The 17428-nt window shown below is 40.7% G+C and overlaps 1 protein-coding gene and 1 long non-coding RNA gene across 3 annotated transcripts; one reads left to right on the forward strand and one right to left on the reverse strand.

Moving 5' to 3' along the window:
- Nucleotides 1-34: 34 nt before the first annotated feature.
- On the reverse strand, nucleotides 35-6716 carry LOC115205281 (ras-related C3 botulinum toxin substrate 1-like). 2 transcript variants are annotated; one of them, XM_029771088.1, is made up of 6 exons: nucleotides 6343-6716; nucleotides 4129-4200; nucleotides 2714-2831; nucleotides 2395-2457; nucleotides 1946-2109; nucleotides 35-1656 (listed from the first exon to the last, which is right to left on the reverse strand). In XM_029771088.1, exons 1-6 carry the CDS (start codon nucleotides 6375-6377, stop codon nucleotides 1596-1598), a joined length of 513 nt encoding a protein of 170 aa, XP_029626948.1. In that variant the 5' UTR covers nucleotides 6378-6716; the 3' UTR covers nucleotides 35-1595. The 2 variants fall into 2 exon arrangements, with proteins under 2 accessions (XP_029626948.1, XP_029626943.1); XM_029771083.1 differs by having other exon boundaries at nucleotides 1950-2109; nucleotides 6343-6705.
- Nucleotides 6717-7915: 1199 nt separating this feature from the next.
- LOC115205292 (uncharacterized) lies at nucleotides 7916-9353 on the forward strand. The gene is made up of 2 exons (XR_003880581.1): nucleotides 7916-8654; nucleotides 8690-9353. It is a non-coding gene; the product is annotated as an uncharacterized LOC115205292 (long non-coding RNA).
- Nucleotides 9354-17428: the final 8075 nt, after the last annotated feature.

The following is a 17428-nucleotide window of genomic DNA, read 5'->3' on the forward strand; positions in this document are numbered from 1 at the left end:
ATCTCAAATGTAAAGGCAAAGTAAATACACACGGTATGTTTAATTCAAATTTAATGGTTCTCAAAAAAGTGACAAATTGCTTTATCCATAAAACCAAAGGGCCACAACATTGGCTCATTTGGAGCGCAGCTTGATGCCTGAACAACAGTTCTTGTAGTTCAAATATGTAAATGAAAAAAATGTATATGTATCAGTGTTTGCAGCACATTTCATGCCATCTGCATTAATTACAAAAGGCTAGACTTGTAGTAAAATTAAAGGTTTATTTGTAGTTGGTAAACAATATAGCGTTCATAGTTTGTTTAAAAATACAGTGAGTGATTAACTTCAGTGGAATGTTTTTAATACAAAATAGCCAATTGAATGCAAATGATTATAACCAAAGATGAATATATATACACACTACGTCGTTACTGACTGTAGCTTAGTTACCGTTAGAACATTCCTCAGTCATTTAAATGCTCTCTCCTTTGCACTTTGCTTTCCAAGTAGTTGTGGCAACTGAATCAAATGGGCTATTCACAAAGAAAATACACAGAAGAAATCACTGCATGAATGGTTTCTGATAAATGCCCAAAGACTAATACAAGAGGTGCTTTTATCTCACATCGACACCCAAAACAGTCCTCACATCCAATCTTCTCATATAAAGTCGCAAGCTTTGTTTTTCTCAGGCAACGATTCGGTTCAGCCAGTACAGGGAGGACACAGCAGGAGCGGGTGGGGGATTGCGGGGATACAAAATTTTTGACTGACAGGTCCAACCGTGCAACGAGGCACGCCAGCTCTCCCATTAAATACTGAAGGATCACGCTTTTTCCAATCGACAAAAAGCACTGTTGGCTAGACCAGTGTTTCCCAAACTCAGTCCTAGTCAAATTAGATTTATTGTACATTAATTAGTAGTTGGAAGTGAAAATAAAACTGGTGATGCTATTAACTTGGCCAGTTCTGGATTTCCATGTTATAAAGAATGCCACCCCACAAATAGAATGCCATCTTACCCATGTAACCATTAACTGCAGTGCATCATGCCAAATTATTAGCTGTACTGTTAGGAGGTAAACCTAAAAAATTATCAACAAGTTTAGTGTCTGTCTGCTGTACAGCTCTAATATCTGCAGTACGCAGTTTGGCAAATTCATGCTCCACCCAAAACAACCTCTAAAGACTGTAAACAAACAATATGGACTATGAGTGTAAGAGCAACAAATAGAAAACATTTCAGCATCCTTTTCACAGAAGTTTAAATCCATTTGTAGAAGGCCTCTGGAATCTCTTACACTTCAGTGATGTGTGTCTATGCAAAGAAAAGGACTGGGTTCAGATTGTCATCAAAACCCATTCCTAAACCTATCTGTATGTTCAGTTTCTTTTAACAAAGGAACAGTTTGTCCCAGTGCTGTACTAGTAGCGACTAATATATAAAGGAAGGAAAGATTCGGAAGTAAAATGCTTTTGTGTCTGCGTCTCCCCACCCAGCACAGTGAGTGCACACTTCCTGACACTTCCTGTCTGCGGGGTTCTAGAGCAGGGAGCACTTCCTTCTCCTCTTCTTGACGGGCGGGGGGCAGAGGACCGCTCGGATGGCCTCGTCAAACACAGTCTTCAGGCCGCGCTGGGTCAGGGCCGAGCACTCCAGGTACTTCACCGCACCTGAGCGACAGGAGAGAGTATGAGGAGACTGTTACTACTAATGCATGGCTCTGAAGGGTGTGCATGTGCTGTCCTAGCAGGAGAGAAGCCAGTTACTCTTCACCCACTCTCTTTGAGACATCACTTTCTAAAGTCTTACTCAGAGAGCATGACTACATCCTAAGTAATGCATGAGTACAACCACTTTCTCCTGGTTGAGAAGGTTATCTGCATTCAAAGCATGAACTGTCCCTAACAGTAAACACACTCCCTCAACCTGCATTCATTGTCACTGATAGACACTGAACACGTACCGATCTCTTTGGCCATGGCCAGGCCCTGGGGGTAGGTGATAGGGGTGAGCTTCTTCTCCCTGAGCTTCTCGATGGTGTCCTTATCGTCCCTCAGATCCAACTTGGTGCCCACTAGGATGATGGGCGTGTTGGGGCAGTGGTGCCTGACCTCTGGGTACCACTATGAAGAGAGACCACATCGGGCATATGACTTTCATAGGGTTCCCATTCAATTTGTCATTACAGTTTCCATGACTTTTCAAAAGATTGATCAATATAACCAGTAAAAATCAGTTTAATCTTATGAAGAATCAAAATGGACTGTCTTTTCCAAAATGCAGCTCTGAAAAATAGAGCTAAACAATATAAATGTGTTTGAACTGAACATCATGTCCTGTGTTGTAGACAAGCTCCTTGTATTGAATTCTTAAGAGCTATGATGAGCTGCTTCAAACAGGGCACCCACCTTGGCACGGACGTTTTCAAACGAGGCAGGACTCACGAGGGAGAAACAGATAAGGAACACATCCTGGAGAGAGAGAGAAAGGAGGAATAATCTCAGTCAGTACCTGTGATAATCACTTCCGTAATCACAGTGTTCCTTACATACAAAGGTATGTGTTTCCTTAGATCTAAAACATCCTTATTATTACTACCCACAGAGACGAGGACTAGGCTATTTTTGACAGAATGTCCTGTAAGTACACAAAGGCTTCATTTCAAACAAAACAATAGTAAGTTTCAGCTGTTCCCATGGCAACGCATGTCTGGTCTGTCAATCTTACCGTCTGTGGGTAGGAGAGGGGGCGGAGTCTGTCGTAGTCTTCCTGTCCTGCTGTATCCCACAGGCCCAGGTTGACTGGTTTTCCATCCACCATCACATTGGCTGAGTAGTTGTCAAACCTGTAGGGATCAGTCAACCACTATGAGTTTGGGTATAGGCTAATAATCAACTGCAGACAACAAAGGAGAGAGAAGTGTATCCTATTTACCTTGATGTGAAAACCTAAAGTGCTATAAGGGAATAGAACGTCTCTAGATATTTTTACATAAGCTCGTAATCCTTATTTAAAGGGACAATCAACAGGTGAAACAATAAAGCGTCTCCCCACCTCTTTTGGTAGAAAGTTGAAGGATGGCCCTGGAGAAATGTAACCACTGAAATTCATAGACTGACCTATAGATGCAAGGACTGACCATCCAAGATATCAAAATTACAGACCAATTTAGACCTGTGACACCAAGTGGGGGCAATTAATTATCAGGTAGAACAGAAAACCAGCAGGCACCAAACCTCATGGGGTAAGAGTTGAATACATTTACAATAATTACAAACATTGGAGTTAAACAAGCATACATTTTGGGTTCTGCTGGGGTATGACAGTTAAACTAAGCTCATAGTGCATTAATCAGTTATATTCTTTAAGAATCAATGGGTCTCTCTCATTCATTTATAAATCCAAAAATGGAAAGTAGCAGCTGCAGATTTCCCCTTTAACATTATCATTTGAATGTTTTACAGTAGTCCCTCTTATGAAGAACTGGTTCAAACTGGTGAAAACCTCTTGGTAAATCTGACCAGTGACCATCAATAATAAAACATCTGGTCACTTATCTAAACCAGTTTATGTCACTGATACAGATCAACATAAGTTAGTGCCAGGTCTGATAAGACCTAAAAACCCTTCTGGTAATTTACGTCGCCGTGTTTCCCCCAGGTATTTCTTCCCCTAAGGGAGCGCACACACCCCACCGAATGTTGATCTGCTGGTCATCTGCCATTTGTTCGGCGCAGTATGTTTTAGGGACCACCCCGCCAGAGGACGTCTGACTGCCAACATTTTCATGTGATTCTACATGTAGAATTGTTTAGCAAATTACACCTGGCACCTTGTTCAGAGATGCTAAGTACTCTTGGCTGGCAAACGCTACTGGTGTGATGCTAAGGCCCACAGGTTAGCATGATTAGCATCCCAAGCTGCCAACAAACATTTTCCCACCAAATCCAATTGAAATCCTATTTGCAGGTTTAGGTGGGGGGCAAAAGACAGCTGTGTAGAGATGCCCTCCCTGCCTAGCCTGAATAATGGTTGTGGAGACTGAGACAAGGGGAGAATTAGAGGGGTGTGGTGCTAGGGGTGTCTGGCTCCAGGGGGTTCCCAGGCCAGGCCTCCCAGCCGGGGGCTGTAGAGGTACTCACACTGTGGGGATGTACTCTCCAGGGAAGGCGTTGGTCGTGTAGCTGATCAGCAGACATGTCTTACCCACAGCTCTGGAAGAGGAGAAAATAAAGGCACATGTCAATGTTATGGAACAAATCATAGGCGTGCATGCCATATGCCAATTTTATAGCACGATGTCGATCCTCTGAAAGAACCATGCTAAAGACATGGCTATGGTCTATTATAGAGGGCATTGAGGTCCCTACCAAACTTGAATCTGGGTGGATGGACAACACACACTTCAAAATCTACCTTGAACGATTGTATGCCCTGCAGCCAGGAACTCAGAGACTTGGTTCAAATGAGTAAGGTTGAGAGTAGGCCTAGCCTCAGCCAAGATGTCTGATGCCATCCTCTACACATTAATACATTGATGATCACACATTTCAGAGGATCACCTGCTTTTTTTCAATGATCTGAGGTTCAGTAAAACCAACTCAAGTCCGTAACTCTTTGAAATGTGGCCTAGTCACTATTTCAAAAGATAAAAGGCTAGCCGACAAATGGGAGTGGACAGTTATATTACCTCCTTAAATCAAAGAATAGAACAGTTCAGCCGTGGTTCCATCTATGACGTGTGGACTTTAATTTCTCCTGCTGCCTACAATATCCACCACACCCAGCCCAGAGGCTGCATACTCTGTTGTGTGCACCCTCCCCTCCCCCCTACACATTATGAGTGGAGTGCCCAAACAGATCAGAGTTTTTCTGATACGGTCATCCAAAAGTGCAGTTATTTGAGTGGCTAACTAACAGCCAGGTGAGGAACAGGTTTGACCAAGCACCACTAGGGTAACTAAAATATGTTACCAAGTTTGTTACCTAATTGTTGGGTAATACCTACCTACCAACCACTAGTTAAGGCTTTGTATCTACCTGGTTAGCAAACAGAGGTCGGTGAAGTGCAGTGAGTCACCACGTCTTATTACCACGCTCACACATCAGGTTTGACCTGAGGCCATTTAACTTGGTTGGGAACTGCAAACATCAAGGAGTTATACAGTCTAGATGAAATACTCCCTATGATCCAGACATTAATATTCATATATCGAGTGAGTCAGTCCACCTGTAATGGTCTGGGATAGTTGAATGCATTCAGTGGGTAAGTGACTAGGTATCCCCTTTCCCTCTCTTTACTTCACACCTGGAAAATGTTTCTACGGAAACATTAGCTTGCTGGCAAAGATGATGAATACCGGTTAACTGTTTTCACAATTTAGATTCAATGAAATGACCAAGTAAACAATGACATAAATAAACTGGAGACAAGGTTTACTTGAGCCCCAAAAAATACAAAAGCTTCAAATACAGCTTGCCAAGTACCTCAACTCCTCCATGAAGCAGAGTGCAGACTGGAGTTTTTGCAAGGAACCTCCGACTTCAATACTTCAAAATATACATTTGTAAACGTTTACATGTATCTATGTTTGTCCTCTGTTGCGTACCTTTATTGGTTTACTTTAAGCCCTACTTTTTATTAAAATATTCATCAAATACAATCGCTGACTGTTTCCATGTTGATTAAATTGGCACAAGCGCATTGCGCGGAGTTGCCATCATACAGCAACTCGGAAACAGTCGGTGGTTGTATTTTATTAAAAAAATATGATTTCAGCAAACAAATGGCCTGCAATAACAAAGGACAAACACAGGTACACGGTAAGTGTTTAATAATTTACATTTTTAAGTATCGAAGTATAGTTACTAGTGATGGGGGAAAATCGATAGTAATTTTTGGGCAACGTTATATCCGTATTTTACTCCAAGTATCGAATTGTAAAAAACTAAATAATAATTGGTAGCGGAGTTGAGATACTTGGCTAGAATATAGACATGTTTCAGCATCAATGTACACAGCTATGGTAGAGCAGTGATTTAATTCATAACGTTAACACACCCACTTAATTTAGTCCCATTGATGGGGACTAAACCAGCTGATTTGCACAAATAACAATTGTGAGAATAAGCATGTATTTGCTTACGTAATGTTGGATTGTCATTGTTGAACTTGTTAGTTTGGTAGTTACCTAGCCTTTAGCTAACTTTTCACCTAACTAACTAACATTAGCTAGCAAGTTAACACATTTGCTAGATATATTATTTATTTATTGACTTTCACACCAAATATAGATAGTTACTTAGCTATAATGGTACATCGTGTATTTATAGTTAGTAAACGTTAATAAACTTACCCGTCCCCAACCACGACACACTTTATGGCCTGCATTGTTTCGGGCCGTACTACTACCAGACTGGTCCAGATGCGTCGCTAAGTCCGTTTACTAGCTTAGGTGCTAGCTTAGTTACCCACTCTTTTGTCTGAACTTGTTCAAACTTGAAATGTCTGGAATTATTTGGTCAAAATAAGACTGATTGGCAAGGTTAATGTGTGTCTTTTCGAAAGTGTCCGATAAGATATCTTTTTTTGAAGTGATCTTGCTACATTCCCATACTTTCTCAACTGGAAATTATGGAGCAAACAGCTGCTACCACCCATTGAGGAAAAAAACAGAGCCGCGTTTTACGTCGCAAAACCGTGCGGAACTATCCGTTCACCGGGTCACTTCCGGTTGCCTTAGACGCCCACGCACGGATTGAAATCACTGATGTCCAGTAGTTTAATCCTAAAACAAAAGACAGTACATTGTGATAAAACGAAATAAGCATCAAATTAAGAAAAGGGATATGAACTTGTATCTTTTACACAACATACATCCAATTATTTAGAAGTTAGCCGTTTGAAAACGTGTACCAAAATACACATTTGAGATGTGTGAACAACTTTTTCAGTGTTCAGGTAGTGTGGAGTTATCAGAAGATAATATATTGATATACTGTATGGTATGCAGAGGTATCTGGTATACTTAGTAACCAGAACAGTATAAGAGAGACTAATTTATCCAAATGATTATATTCTAAAAAAAAATAACAGAGTATTTCCGGACACCATAGACAGTTACACAATGATGACGTTGCCGGATATCATTGCATTGCAACTTCCGTGAGTCACACTGTTAATGTTCCGTTTGACCAAAACGGGAAAGGAAGGGTGGGGTACCTCGTCAAAAGACGAAAATATGAATGTTAAAAACTCCAGACAACGATGGCAGTATGTACTGTTGTATCTTCTTAACTTGTAAATAAGATTCCGGTGGATAATCGCCGTTGCAGACATTGTCTTATGGCGGGTCTGTCTTATTTAGTGTTCCGTTTTTCGGGGTCCGCTGGTCGGACTTACGGGGTGTTTTCAAAAGGATTGACGAGGACTTTGTTGATATTTTTTGATCTCGCTTGGCGACTGCGAATCAGATTCCCATACCTCTACCTCATCGCTTCGATGATGTTCAATGTGCGATTACAGGTAAACATATTCCTGGCTAACCTTGCAACTAAACGGTGCATACAATTAGCTAGAGCGAACATATTATCTTATCTTCACAGATTGACTGAGCTATTTTAGCAGCTAGCTCGCTTGCTAGCTAACGTTTGTTAACGCGACAGCTAAATAAAAAATAAAGGTAATTTGCTAGTTTGCTAGCTAGTCTAAGAAGCCACAGCATAAGGTTTGGCAATGCAAGTTTGAAGTACAATATCACGACCATAAAGGAGGCAGATTTAGAAAGCCACTGCCCACTTTGACACGTCATGCTTTATTCAGTGTCATTTCTTGTTTTCATACATTCACCATATGTCAGATTTCCAATTTTTAGCTAACTGCCTTTGTCTTTTCCTATTTGCAGGTCCATATTGAGATTCACTGAGTGAGTTACAACTGCCACAATTGAGGACCCAACACCCCTGACTCTGCTCATTAGTGGGCATCCTCAGTCACAACTTCCCAAAGAGACCCTGCAGACCTCACACAATCAACAATGTGGAAGAGGGCACTAGTATCAGGGGCCAGTATGACAATGCGCAATGTTACACGACCGTTGTCTCAGCCACCCCTTGTCATAGGAACCCAGTATCTTTGCTTGGGAAGGACACCATGATGATGTCATTAACAATGGCCGCCGGGGTGTGCAGAGATCTGTGAGGTTGTACTGGGATATATCTCTCTCAGCCACTCGCCACCAGAGATTCTTGAGCTACCCATCTGGTCAGAGGAGACATAGGAAAGGATGACCAGTGGAATTCAACACTGCCTTTTTGTCGCAGACCACAAGGAGGACTGAGAAACAAAAATTACAATGACAACAATGGAATGAAAGTTTTTGGAACCTTTCTTATTTCTTCTTCCTCTTAGAGTTCTGTTTGATGTGTTCATCAGTGCTCATCTGTTGTCGTCTCCGAAGGAAAAACTGGAAACTTGTCATATAGTTCCCCTCATAATGAAACATAAGTATCCACTAGCTTGCATCTCCACCGCATGACATAAACCAGTGCATGTTTTCTATTCTCAGTGGTTTGGGCATTTCTTTTGAGCGGTTTTGGTAAAGTTTGTTTGCAAATGGAAGGATGGTGCAGTGAGTTGGAAAGTGGAAGAGGAGAAATTTCAGTGTAGGTCAGCAGGGCTACTGTTACAACCTTTCAGTGTAGCTCAGCAGGGCTGCTGTTACAACCTTTCAGTGTAGCTCAGCAGGGCTGCTGTTACAACCTTTCAGTGTAGCTCAGCAGGGCTGCTGTTACAACCTTTCAGTGTAGCTCAGCAGGGCTGCTGTTACAACCTTTCAGTGTAGCTCAGCAGGGCTACTGTTACAACCTTTCGGTGTAGAAATTGTCACCTTTCAGTGTGGGTACAGTCACCTTTCAGTGTGGTACGGTTACCTTTCATTGTGGGTACGGTCACCTTTCAGTGTGGGTACGGTCACCTTTCAGTGTGGGTACGGTCACCTTTCAGTTAGAGAAATGGCAAGGTGCTTGTTGTGTAATGTACATCTATCCTTAGTGTCACTTCTTCTCACTGATTTGGAATGGAATGTTGCAGTGTAGGTGTCAGGCAAAGAGGAAGGATCCAGGAAAGGAATGACTGCATGACACACACACACACTTGTCACCCACTTCTCTGTATTGGTCAGTGGAGCTAACGAGGTGGCATTTTAGATTTGAAATAAATGGTTTATGATTTCGTCTTTGGTATGCACTCGTCCTTATCTCTCAGTAAAGTGTTTGTGGGTTTTGTCATTTGAGTCACTGTATTAAAAGGGTAAGGAATTTAATATGGTTGTACCTCCTTGGAAACAATAAATTATTAAACAATCAACTATTTCTGTCATTTTATATTCTATGAAATTACTTTTAGGTTATAATCTTCATCATCTTGGATTCATACACAAAACACTAACCTCTGCCCTCTACCCTTCTACACCCTCATGGTAATGTTTACCAATTTGTAAGTCGCTCTGGATAAGAGCGTCTGCTAAATGACTTAAATGTAAATGTACTTAAGTGGGTAAGATCTACACCCTCATGGTAATGTTTACTTAAGTGGGTAAGATCTACACCCTCATGGTAATGTTTACTTAAGTGGGTAAGATCTACACCCTCATGGTAATGTTTACTTAAGTGGGTAAGATCTACACCCTCATGGTAATGTTTACTTAAGTGGGTAAGATCTACACCCTCATGGTAATGTTTACTTAAGTGGGTAAGATCTACACCCTCATGGTAATGTTTACTTAAGTGGGTAAGATCTACACCCTCATGGTAATGTTTACTTAAGTGGGTAAGATCTATAGTAAGGATTTTTGTGTTAAATCTGTTATTTAACCCGTATATCTCATCCAATCTATTATTAGAGAGTGGCCAGAGGGCATAGCAGAGATACCATTTCAAAGGAGAACAGAGTGACTATTGAGGTCATTCATTCATCCTCCCAAGATGGATTACATAGCCCACAGATAATTTACAATGTGGATCAATTAATTAAATTAAATGTGGATTTCAGACAATTTCATTACAGTCAATTCAACATATCCCCTTATGGATGAAGCAGGACATTGCTGGTGCTGATCTGTTAAAGATTGTCTTAGAAACATATTGTAAGGGAGTGAACGTTATTTATAATAAGGGTTACATGGAGAAAATCAGACCTCTGAAATGAAAATAGTTCACCCTTCCTTCAGCAAAACATATTTGACCTAAACCCTCCCTGAATGCTAGAAAAAAAACAAGTGACCCTCTATACCCAAATGATAATTTAAACAAAGTGAATAGCAGAGAACATGCCTACCGTTTACCCTCACTTCCTGAACAGACCAGAACCTTAGATATGCAGTTTTAGAAACTGTTCTTCATCCTGTAAGCATTATATGGCAACTCAGGAATTTTGATAGCAAGAGTAGGGGTGGAAAGATCTCCTTTATTGTGAAGGCATTGCATGAATCTTTCATCGTATTTGCAGGGCCAAGAAAAAATTGCTTTTTGTAAAAAATGTACATATTAGCAGAATCGTTTTAATACCACTTAAATTCCCGAAATTACAGGCTAAGAATGGATAGAGAGATAGTCCTATGTGTTCATCTTAACATATTTCTCCAATGCCAAATCAGTGTCTTGTTTGCAACTGAACTGTCCCTATTTGCAAATAATAAAATCTGAGACGCCATTAGGAATCTGAGCATAGTACTTTCAAAAGTTAGGTCTACCTTATCACCCCAGACAGAGTAGACCTGCTACCGACGCAGAAAAATGTAAGCTGCTGGCTAGGGTTTCCCTAAAATCTGTCTGGGTTTAAACATCTTCTATTGTACATAAATAGAATAGCGTAATCAATTGATAGTGACAGAATTAAAGTTTAAAAAATAGTCTCCTCGGCTATAGAAGATTGTAGCTCAGCATCTGAATGTCAAAGAAATGAAACAATAATATCTCCATATGCATCGGATTCTTTCCTTGGTATTTTACAGCTTGTTTCTAGCATAAAGCATGGCGGACCAAATCGCTGTTATAGATCACTTTATATAATCGGATCCATTTTATTTTCTTCTAAATCTTAAGCAAACAAGCGGTAGGTCTGTGCTTTTTGCCATTTTCTTTCATAAAAAGTAGGCCTATGGTAAACCCTCTCATACCCCTTCATTTCGAGTCTCGGTTTTAACTTTATAGCTTATGGATATAGCAGCCTATAGACTCATTTTGTCTGTCAAACAGGAAGCCTACCTCTTATTTCTTAAATAGGTAGAAATAGGCTCCAACACAAAGCCCTATTGTTGTTAGTAAAATGAAGTCTAATTAAAATGAAGATGTTGAAATGAATTATGCCTACTCAAATTTGCCTACTTTCAGCACCATGAGCTGTCCATTTTAGATTGCTTGTGCTGCAGCTGCAGCTTCAAGTTTCAGCACCACAATGTAAGTTACTCGAATCTGTCTTATTGTGAGGTCAATAACTCTGATAAATAGGCCTACACCATGGACAAGAAACATATTGTTTTAAATCAAATCAATTATAGTAGTAGCAAGGTATCAAAGTTGACCTCCGGTCCTCCTTCTCATCTTCACGCTCTCCTTCTCGAACTGAACAGAAAATAAACTATAGGCTAGTCCGCACGCAAGATAGTGAGTTTTTTGGACTAGGCCTAATCAAAAAATATTTTCGGAAGAAGCCTTTGACGCTCCTCCTGACCTGCCACCATAGGCCTAAACAGCACAGCCATTGGCTAGGCAGCACACAAAAACGTGTTTGATCAGCAAGAGCAGAGCATACCTGTGCTCAGGGTTGGAATATCCATTGCAGTGTGTAATGCAGCCTAGTTTTATTTACACCATCCCAGCAGCTATCTTAGAAATATAACTTTGCTCTGTGCTTCTCCAAGCATGCACTTCGTAGCCTATAGGCTATGGATCATTTGATTGAGACCACACGAAATAGCCTATAAGCTATGGATCATTTGATTGAGACCACACGAAATAGCCTATAAGCTATGGATCATTTGATTGAGACCACACTAAATAGCCTATAGGCTATGGATCATTTGATTGAGACCACACGAAATAGCCTATAAGCTATGGATCATTTGATTGAGACCACACTAAATAGCCTATAGGCTGTGGATCATTTGATTGAGACCACACTAAATAGCCTATAGGCTGTGGATCATTTGATTGAGACCACACTAAATAGCCTATAAGCTATGGATCATTTGATTGAGACCACACTAAATAGCCTATAGGCTGTGGATCATTTGATTGAGACCACACTAAATAGCCTATAGGCTGTGGATCATTTGATTGAGACCACACTAAATAGCCTATAGGCACACTTGAAATTGCACGCCCAGTGGAGAATCAGAGATGAAGGGCGGCACCGGACACACATCGCCTAATAAGCAACTAATTCTAAAACACTGAGAAATATTGAAATTTCATCATTTAAAAATTACACGACCCTGGACTAGATTTAAAAAACTTAACCCTCCCCTTGACTGAAATTGGAAAAGCATGACCCTCCTCCATTTTCTTGCAGGTACCCATTATATAAATGTGGATCCTTCCCTAATGGAACAATAATACTGTATTAAATATGCATAACAGAATATGGTTTGAATATTCATAATGGCGGTTGTCCTATAGCTAACCAAGAGCTAAGAATTTGTGAGAATTGTTGGGTAGTACATCCTTTATAGGAGAATTGTTTGGTAGTGTATACTTTATCTCGACTTTGCTACAAGTGACTCAGCTGATGTTCTATGCTTGTCCACACGGTGGCAGCAACTCCTCACTGCTAGTTTAGCACCTTCCCAACTCTTGCTGAAAGTACATCACTCATGCCCCCTAGACCAAGTATAAATGGAAAATATAGAAGTGAGACGAAATAAGTAATTTGCTTTTTGGTCAATAGTAATGTCTATCACTGGTGACTAAGTCCTACCATCATTTTAGCAGCGAACAGCTCTCTGATTCTTCTCTTTTCTCATCTCAGATACAATCTCCCCAAAACTCTTTAACTAGATGTACTTGTAACGTAAAAGTGTCAATGTGCAGTGAAACAAACATTATGCTGTAAACCCACCAACAGCCCTACTTTGCACTTGCCGATTAAACTCAACTCCAAGATTTACGAGTGATGACTAATGTTGGCGGACTGGACCTCCGACATCACATCAAGTGATTTTGTTTGTAAAAAATAACCTGCTGATTTCAGCACGCAAAGAATAGACCGCAAATACACACGACATTGTTGTGTGCTGAAATCAGTAGTTTTTTATAAAAATGTTGGCGCTCCAGTCCGCCCACACAGTCCGCCAACTCCATCGTAAATCGTGGAGTTGAGTTTTGTCGGCTAACTTGGCACTTTCCTTTGCTATGGCTTGCACTCTGGATTTGTAGATCTGCAAAATGCTGATACCTCGCACAGTGCAAACTGTACCCAGACGAAAACTTCCAGCCGAGTATTTCAATGGCAGGCACATGTAAAAACCATAAGGTTACTAAGGCAACTGCATTATAATTCTCCATGTGGCAACCCCGAACCCTCCACCTCCTCTTTGGAAAATAACATGGATTCATTTCTCTGGGATTTGCCACATGAAAATATTTTAATAATAGGGTTAACATAAAGGACTGACAGAAACAGAATGAGAGAGAGAGAGTGAGTGGATCAAGCTGATCCTAACTGTTATTGGCCAATTTCTATTTTGCCCTGTTTATCAATCAACTGACTGGCTTTCTTGATGTCTATAGTATTCTCTCTGGTATGCAATCTGGTTTCCCCTCGGGTTATGGATGTGTCACTGCAACCTTAAAGGTCCTAAATGATGTCACCATTGCCCTTGATTCTAAGCAATGTTGTGCTGCTATTTTTTATTGACTTGGCCAAAGCTTTTGATACAGTAGACCATTCCATTCTTGTGGGCCGGATAAGGAGTATTGGTGTCTCTGAGGGGTCTTTGGCCTGGTTTGTTAACTACCTCTCTCAAAGAGTGCAGTGTATTAAGTTAGAACATCTGCTGTCTCAGCCGCTGCCTGTCACCAAGGGAGTACCCCAAAGCTCGATCCTAGGTCCCACGCTCTTCTCAATTTACATCAGCAACATAGCTCAGGCAGTAGGAAGCTCTCTCATTCATTTATATGCAGATGATACAGTCTTATACTCAGCTGGCCCCTCCCCGGAGTGTCCAACAAGCTTTCTCTGCCCTTAAACTTGTTCTGAACACCTCCAAAACAAAGGTCATGTGGTTTGGTAAGAAGAATGCCCCTCTCCCACAGGTGTTATTACTACCTCTGAGGGTTTAGAATTTGAGGTAGTCACCTCATACAAGTACTTGGGAGTATGGCTAGACGGTGCACTGTCCTTCTCTCAGCACATATCAAAGCTGCAGGCTAAAGTTAAATCTAGACTTGGTTTCCTCTATCGTAATTGCTCCTCTTTCACCCCAGCTGCCAAACTAACCCTGATTCAGATGACCATCCTACCCATGATAGATTACAGAGATGTCATTTATACATTGGGGTAAGGGTGCTCTCGAGCAGCTAGATGTTCTTTACCATTCGGTCATCAGATTTGCCGCCAATGCTCCTTATAGGACACATCACTGCACACACACTGTGTGTGTGTGTACTCTGTAAACTGGTCATCTCTGTATACCTGTCGCAAGATCCACTGGTCTATGCTTATTTATAAAACCCTCTTAGGCCTCACTCCCCCCTATCTGAGATACCTACTGCAGCCCTCATTCTCCACATACAACACCCGTTCTGCCAGTCACATTCTGTTAAAGGTCCCAAAGCAAACACATCCCTGGGTCTCTCCTCTTCTCAGTTCGCTGCAGCTAGCGACTGGAACGAGCTGCAACAAACACTCAAACTGGACAGTTTTATCTCCATCTCTTCATTCAAAGACTCAATCATGGTCACTCTTACTGACAGTTGTGGCTGCTTTGCGTGATGTATTATTGTCTCTACCTTCTTGACTTTGTGCTGTTGTCTGTGCCCAATAATATTTGTACCATGTTTTGTGCTGCTACCATGTTGTGTTTCTACCATGTTGTTGTCATGTTGTATTGCTAGCATGCGGTGTTGTCATGTGTTGCTGTCATGCTATGTTGTTGTCCTAGGTCTCTCTTTATGTAGTGTTGTGGTGTCTCTCTTGCCGTGATGTGTGTTTTATCCTATATTTGTATTTTTAATCCCCCTTTCCCCGCAGGAGGCCTTTTGCCCTTCGGTAGGCTGTTACTGTAAATAAGAATTTGTTCTTAACTGCCTTGCCTAGTTAAATAAAGGTTATATTAAACATTTTAAAAATAAAGAAGTAGATTAATCTTTCCCCTCAAATACAGTCAACCACCATTTGTATACAGGCTACACTCAAAAACATGGAGGATTCAACATGAAGATCGTCTATTTAGCCTCTGGCTTCTATTTTTATTTATTTTATTTAACTAAGCAAGTCCTATAGCAACCAGGAAAGTCCTATGTGTTCTATAGCAACAAGGATGTGAGCTTTAGGCTACTTCTCTGTGTGATTTGGCCTGATGATGATGTGTGTGTCTGAGTGATAATTCTGCTACAGAGGGGTGTGTGTGTGTTTGTTCATACATGGTCACACAGGTGCATAGTCTCTGTGCATTGGGGCATGTGCGTCCGTGCATGCGTATCTGAGTGTGTCCATATGCTGCTTTCCATGTGTTTAATACAGGGTGATAATGAACTTTGTTTGGATGTGATAATGATGTATTTTTATGTGTACTGTAAACTTGCTGTAGGTGTAGACTGTAGGTGCGGTGCATTCGGAAAGTATACAGACCCCTTGACTTTTTCCACATTTTGTTACGTTACAGCCTTATTCTAAAATTGATTTTTTAAATAAATGTCCACATCAATCTACACACAATACCCCATAATGACAATGCGAAAGCAGGTTTTTATACATTTTTGCAAATGTATTAAAAATAAAAAAACGAAATGCTTTATTTACGTAAGTATTCAGACCCTTTGTGAAGGGAAGGGGGAAAAGCTTATAATAGGATGCCTCTGTCTTTAAGTGGTCAGAATCATGTATAGCTCTGAACTGTATTTCCTCACATCAGAATCTGACATTGTTGTTGGTTTACTTAACAAAACACCTCAAATATGTCAGTTTCTTGTAGGGACACTACTACATCATCAACAAGAGTGGCACTCACTCACTCACTCACTCACTCACTCACTCACTCACTCACTCACTCACTCACTCACTCACTCACATGTGCTTTTGTAAAGGATTACAGTCCTACATTACTATTCCAAGTTCACCATGCATGGAAAATGGATTAGCCATTCTAAATGTAATCAAACATGAATCCAGTTCATGTAATCTCAAATGCATTAGTATAAAACTGTGATTGCACATGATCCTTCTGGGTTGGAGGTTGAGAATTGGTAATAATGATATGAGTATGAGATTACTGATGTTATTTGAGGCAGTAGAAGGAATGTACTGCTGGCTGCGTTCAGCAGAGCAGGCCACAGCATTGTGGAAATACAAATATTATGTAGAGCAACCATGTAGATTAGAATAAGCAATCTCTATTCATGACATTTCTATCTTAAATGCTCCACAACGGTTTCCTGCTGAACATGCCCGTGCGTTGGCACCAAGGCTGGTTACAGTATATGGGTCCACTTGATGGTTAAGCAAATGATACCGGCTTTTTGCATGTACACTTGTTCATGCAAAGTGTGCAAAGTATGAACAAGGATGAGAACAGGTGACAGGTACTTTGCATGTAACCTGACCTCGCAACTGAATTAAAGTTGTTTGTGTCGGTGTCTATGTCTGTGTGTGTGTGTGTGTGTGTGTGTGTGTGTGTGTGTGTGTGTGTGTGTGTGTGTGTGTGTGTGAGGGAGAGAGAGAGAGAGAGAGATTGGTGATGTTATCTCTACTCCTGCCAACATGTTGGGATTAAAATGGGCCATAAGCACAAAAGAGCATTTCAATCTTATCAGTGTGTGTATTAGTATTACATTTGAGGGTTTTTTATAATCACGTTTCATCGTGCGTTTGTGTGTTTCTGTTTCTATAGTCCCTAAATTGACCCCATAGCTGAAGTGTTGAATGATGCAATATTGTAAAAGTTAATATGGCTATCAATAATGACACAGTTGATTTATTAGTAGTACACATCATTTGACTGTGACAAACACTGTAAATGTTTGGCTCACTCAGAAGTCTACTAATGAAAAACTGCACCAACATAATGCATTCAATGTTGCAGCTTTTTGGCTTTTGTTCCAACATACCCCCACAACAGGTAGAGATATATTGGTTTTAGAGGGATCATAGTTAATCTAAATGTGTTTGTATACCTATCACACTATTGTTTCATATGATAGTAATACCCTTTTCCCGTTAGTCAA

The sequence above is a fragment of the Salmo trutta genome, chromosome 1, assembly GCF_901001165.1.
Source record: "Salmo trutta chromosome 1, fSalTru1.1, whole genome shotgun sequence".
Lineage (NCBI taxonomy): Eukaryota > Metazoa > Chordata > Actinopteri > Salmoniformes > Salmonidae > Salmo > Salmo trutta.